This window comes from Heterocephalus glaber, unplaced genomic scaffold (assembly GCF_053883595.1).
Source record: "Heterocephalus glaber isolate CG9 unplaced genomic scaffold, H.glaber_assembly_v1.0 deba00001733, whole genome shotgun sequence".
In the NCBI taxonomy this organism is placed as follows: Eukaryota; Metazoa; Chordata; class Mammalia; order Rodentia; family Bathyergidae; genus Heterocephalus; species Heterocephalus glaber.
Genome location: NW_028258444.1, coordinates 312,480 through 318,758, shown reverse-complemented (window position 1 = coordinate 318,758; position 6,279 = coordinate 312,480). Strand labels below are relative to the sequence as shown.

The window sequence follows — 6,279 nt, the reverse complement described above, 5'->3', positions numbered from 1 at the left end:
ATGACTGGACAGATTGCAGGGGTGTTTTAAAGGGATTTCTCAAGAATAAAAGGATACAAGTGATCATGACTGATTTTGGTGTGGGGAATGTGTAACATTTTACCCATAAATTTATTAGAAATAAGAGAAATACCTCACACCAACATATTTTCCATAGTTTTCCACTTTTGTTACAGAGAGGCACAAGAATTTTGAAGACAGACATAATAATAAACTTTGAGGTTAAGTGAAGGTTCTCCTTGTAATGGTTTGCATTAGTTAAAGTAAATTTAGAGCCTTGTGTATGTAGCCCATACTCAAGGAAAATAGGTTTGGCTTGTATAAACTTACATAAGTTTTAGGTAATTTTTTAAAGAAAATTCTGGATTCATAACTCAATTCTCACCTCAAAAGTGTAATAGGAAAACTGATGCATGAAATTCATAACAGATTCCTTTTAGGACAGTTTAGCAAGAGAAAGGAATTGTAGAGAGATACCAACAATTCAAATTTTGTAGGTAATGGTTCAGGTCTCTAAAAATATTAGTTGTGATGCAAACATTATTAAATAGTTATAGGCTAATATGTGGAGAGCTCATATGAATGGAACATTTTGTGAATTCAAACAAATATTCTAAGACAACAGTTCTTAACTCTTATATAAGGAAGGATTTAAAAAACTCAAAATAGTGCAAATGTGACTAAATTTATTGGTCTGAGTCTAGAGTGTCTGAATATTTTAAAATATCTATAATCTATCATCTATTTCTCTTTCTGTCTATCTACAATTAGGTGATAATCACCAGTGATGTAAATTATTTTTTAAAAACTTTCATACAGAAACCATATGTTAGGTGATTGTTGTACTCATTTTACAGGTGAGGGAGAATTAGATTATTTACAGCTGGATTTACACCATTTCATGTTCTTATTTTATATATGAATTTTCACGTGTGACATTATTTCATATACTTCTACTTTGCATTTTTCTCAAATAAATTATGGTGTGGCCTGACCAAACAAATGTGGAAATTCCAGTAGCTAAAATAAGAGAAATGCTAATCATGTACCAGAAAATATTGCTGTGGAAATTCTCTCAATAAGAATTAAAAGCCTTGAAATCAGCCTGGGCTTTGGGACTTTTGGGTTTCTCAGGTTTTCCACTGGACATACTCTTTAGTATCATAAAAACAATGACACATGCTACTCTAGAATACAGAGTCAAAAAAAGAGTGAGTAGATATCTTACATAGTGTCATTGTATGGAGTTATTGAAATAAAGCTGTACAAAATATAGAATGCGAAATGCCAGTCATTCTTATCCCTTTTATTTCTAACCATTGACAGGTACAGTGTGCACCAAGGCCATGTTCCTTGTTATTATGTCCTCAGAATATATGGGTGTATTTGTATTTGCTTTATATTATTTTATATAAATTTTAGAAAAATATAGGACTAACATATTAAATAATGTGTATATAACAAAATCTATGGGAGCTCTTACATCTTTGAAAAATGGAAATAAGAAAATCCCCAAAATGATTAAAAATTTCTAGGACATAACTGGCTCAACACTATATCCTTGATGATGAACAGCTAACTTTAATGTTCATATAATACAGTCCTAGATATTACACTAATTATAGACAACATAATTCAAGAGATTTTGTACCATTTTCTGATAATAAAAAAAACTATGTTAAATGCTTGTTAATTTTCTTCCAATAGAGTCATATAGTCTTTTTTTTTAAAAGAGTTGAATGTATATTGCTGGAGTCATAGAGTTCTGAACTCGAATGTGCAAACATTGTCACTACCATGTCTGTAAATTAGGAGTGTAAAGAAGAACATGGGAACAAATAACTTGATAATGAAAGAGCTCATAAGGATTGGGGTTAGCGCTATCGATTGATATCATGAGGTTTATGGACTTCATGTGGGAATTCTTGATTCCCAAAATATTGAGTGTTCTCCACTATTTATTGGTTTCATTTTCCTAATGGATTTTTTTTAAAGGTGTTCAAGCACTATCAAAGCATATAATCTCACATGTGTCTCAGAATTCCATCTCATGGCCTTCTCAGAGGATCCAAACTTGCATCCTGTCCTCTTTGGGCTCTTCCTGTTCATGTACCTGGTCACAGTGCTTGGGAACCTGCTCATCATCCTGGCTGTCAGCTCTGACTCCCACCTCCACACCCCCATGTACTTCTTCCTCTCCAACCTGGCCATTATTGACATCTGTTTCATTTCCACCACAGTCCCAAAGATGATTGTAGACATCTCAACTCAGAACAGAGTCATCTCCTATGTGGGCTGCCTCATCCAGATGTCTCTTTTAACACTTTTTGCTAGTATGGATGACATGCTTCTGACTATGATGGCCTATGACCGGTTTGTGGCCATTTGCCACCCCCTTCACTATGCAGCCATTATGAATCCTCACCTCTGTGTCTTACTACTTCTGCTTTCTCTCCTCGCTAGCTTTTTGGACTCCCAGCTGCACAATGTAGTTGCCTTGCAATTTACCTGTTTCAAAGATGTGGAAATTGCTAATTTCTTCTGTTATCCTTCTCAAGTCTTTAATCTTTCATGTTCTGATACCTTATTCAAAACTATGGTCACATATTTTGTTGGTGCCATATTTGGCTTTATTCCCATGTTAGGGATCCTTTTTTCTTACTATAAAATTGTTTCCTCTATTCTCAAAATCCCTTCATCAGGTGGGAGATACAAAGCCTTTTCTACATGTATTTCTCATGTGTTAGTTGTTTTCTTATTTTATGGAACCAGCATTGGAGTGTACCTTGGTTCAGATGTTTCATATTCTCCCAGGAATGGCATGGTGGCTTCATTGATGTGCACTGTGGTCACCCCTATGCTGAATCCCTTCATCTACAGCCTGAGGAACAGGGATATTTGCAGCACCTTCAGGAAGCTCCACAGTTAGATTCCACAGCAAATCTAATCAACGGATATGTGGGTTCCATTTGGAATGTAAAAATGTAGCTGAATGGAATGCAGAAAACTCAATGTAAATATTCCCTGGTTGATTATATTATTTCACATGTTTGATGTCTTCTATTTTATACAATGTACATAGAAAAATTGTGGCTGGCTTGGGGAATGGTGAAATTTATGGTTTTAATATCAGTGCAAAGTTCACTTGGGAATTTGTAAAAAATTTTGTAGGTGGATAAGAATGATGGTTGTAGAAAAATAGCACTGGACTTAGTGCTATAAGACTTTATTTTAAAGTGGTACATTTAGTTATATTGATATAGCACAGTGAAAATAGAAATAATAACATGAGATATTTAAATAATTTATAAAGCTTTATTAAATGTTTCAAACAGCTGTACAATGAATACATCAAAAATAAAAGCTCAAGAACAGCAGTGAAAATGTTTCACAAGTGTGTCCTTGCATTCTCATTCCCTGGATGGATGCCTCCCATTCTGTCCATTGTCTGTCCCACCTGCCTCCTCCCCAGGAAGGACAGAGGGACTATTACAATGGGAATGACAATCATGCTGATTCCCAGTGGGTGGGCGCCAGGAGAAAGTCTTTTTTGTCAACACATGTTACTGAAGTGCAGAGAAAAAAAGGCAAATGACAGTCACAAAGACTTCCTGTTTATTTTTCACAAGGTGCAATCTCCATGTGAAACAACAAACTCCTCCCTCCATTCTTCCACAAATTGTTTTCCAATGTCTGGATTCTGTATCTTGGACAGGGAGATTTATTGTCGCTGACAACCCTCATTTGAGAGATGCTAATGAATATAACACTGAGATTCTACCTCACCCAAGAAAGAATGGCTGCTATCATGAAATCAACCAGTAACAAATGCTGGCTGGGCTGTGTGGAGAGAGGAACCCTGCTCCACTGCTGCTGGGAGTGTAGACTGATCCATCCACTGTGGCAATCATTATGGTGATACCTCACACAACTAGGATTGGGAGTCCCCTTTGACTCAGCTACTCCTCTACTGGGTGTCTTCCCCAAGTAATTAAAAGTATCATACCACTGTGATATATGTGCACCCATGTTCATAGCATCACAATTTGTGAAACCTAAAACTGTGAAGCAACCCTATTGCCCTTCAACTAGAGACTGGATAAATAAAATGTGGATTTTTTAATAAAATGGTGTATTCCACAGCCATAAAGAATGAGGAACTAGAGACATTTATAGCTAAATTGATGCTCATTGAAAATATATTAAGTGAAATAAGTAGGACACACATGTGTAAATATCAATAGTTTTTCTGGTGTGAAAAACTAAAGTAAATAAGGACTAAAAGGTATAATAGATAATGTAAAATAGGAAGAAAATGTGCAAAGTGGAAGGGGAATTGGGAGGGTTTAGGGAATAGAAATAAGGGAATGGAATTAATATGATAGAAAAAAAAGAAACAATCTCTTTGTAGATAATGAGGGGTGGAGGGCTTGAAGGGAGGGCAAGGGAATGGGGAAAAAATAAGAACCATGATGGATTATGAAAGGCCCAAATTTCCAATGATGAATGTCATTTTATTATATACCTTAAATGTAACAATAAAATTAATTAAATTTTTAAAGAAGTTGATATTAAGGAATGGACCATTTTATCCCAGAAACTAAAGGTTAGCCATTTCAACAATGCCTTCAGTTTTGGCTTTAGTTCTAACAGCAAGTGAAAATTTATTGCTCCTACTGTAGAGGTGAGGAAATTGTAGCTGAGAGAGTTTAAATTTTTTCTGAAGACCAAAATGTTGTTATGTTCCTGATTTCTGATCCAGGAACTCTAACTCAAGAGCTGATTTTTTTACTGTCACAGCTCTGTATTCTGTGTTTCTCGCAAAATGAAACCTAATTGGAAAATAATCAGTCCTGAAAACTGGAGATCAAAACTGAGAGCCTCAGTCACCCTGCCCCACCACCATTAGGGAGCCGCTACTCAGTAAGTCATGAGTGAGGTTTACCCTTCCTGCTTCTGCACTTCCCCATGGGTGTGTCCAGCATTCATTTACCAGTCTTATCTTCTGGGTAATACTGTTTGGTTGTACTTTGGGAGAGACATATATCCAAAGCAATTATGATGAAAAGATGAAAAATAATAATGTAACAAGGTTTCATAAGTAATAATAATTAACAATAGCTTTTATAACTGTAATGTATTAAGACTATTACCCTGAACAGTCAGTTTTGAACATTGCAATGTTTCAGTAGTATCAACATTTAAAAAAAAAAAGGTACCACAAATGAGCTACAGCATCAGTATAATGCCTACTCATACAGTAAAGGTTATTTAAAGGTGTTAAAATATTTTTATATTAACTAAAAGATATAATGTATAATGTGAAATAGGAAGAAAAAGACCAAAGGGGAAGGAGAAGTCAGAGGGGTAGGGGAAAGGAAAGAAGGGAATTGAATTAATATGAGAAAATAAAAAAAAAAGGTAACAAATGTTTGTAAATAAGGAGGGATGGAGGGGTTGAAGGGAGGCCCGGGAAAGGGGGAAAATTAAGAGCCAAGATGAATTACGTAAAGGTGCATATCTCCAATGATGAATGTCATTATATTGTACACCTAAAATATACCGATAAAAGGATATACAAAAAAAAAAAGGAATTTGGAGGACCATAGAATATATCACTGAAGCCACTGCAGTCTTTGTGGATGAGTCAGTCACCGCATATCTAATGTACACTCCAAAACCTGTCCCATAGAACAAGGTGACAACTGACAAGTAAGACCCACAGGTGGAAAAGCCCTTATACATTATTTCTGATGACGGCATTCTAAAGATAGATGACATAATTTGATTGTTAGAAAACATGTTTCCAAACACAGGACCACCACCAAAGATGCAAGCTGAAACAAAGGTTACTATGTTACTAACCAGGATATCAAAACAAGTGAGCCTGATGACCTGGGCAATTTCCCCAAAGAAGTGGGAATTCTCAGCTCTGTGCAGAACAGTCTCATCAGACTGTGTAGCAGTCCATCCATGATGCTAATGAACAGAACAGTGTCAGTGAAACATACACGAAGCTGCTCGTGATGACTGCATACCTAAGGTGATGGCAGATGGCCACATAGCAGTCATAGGCCATTGCTGCAAGGAGACAAGTCTTCAAGCCACTAAAACGAAGATTGAACAGATCTGGGTTATACAGCCTGTGTAAGACATTATCTGATCTTCTGTTTGAATGTTCACCAACAGTTTTGGGACTGTGCTTGAGCTTAAACCAGTGTCTGTAAGGGACAGGCTGAAGAGGAAGTAGTACATGGGGGTGTGGAAGTGGGATTCAGA

The 6,279-nt window shown here is 36.1% G+C and overlaps 1 protein-coding gene across 1 annotated transcript; it reads left to right on the top strand.

Annotated features, from left to right (window-relative positions):
* Positions 1 to 2,016: 2,016 nt before the first annotated feature.
* On the top strand, positions 2,017 to 2,929 carry LOC106008276 (olfactory receptor 7E24-like). The gene has a single exon (XM_013067796.3). The coding sequence runs from the start codon at positions 2,051 to 2,053 to the stop codon at positions 2,927 to 2,929; it is 879 nt and encodes a 292-aa protein (XP_012923250.3). The 5' UTR covers positions 2,017 to 2,050.
* Positions 2,930 to 6,279: the final 3,350 nt, after the last annotated feature.

Coding starts and splice junctions, on each gene's coding strand:
- LOC106008276 (XM_013067796.3), top strand. CDS start 2,051: ATGGCCTTCTCAGAGGATCCAAACTTGCATCCTGTCCTCTTTGGGCTC.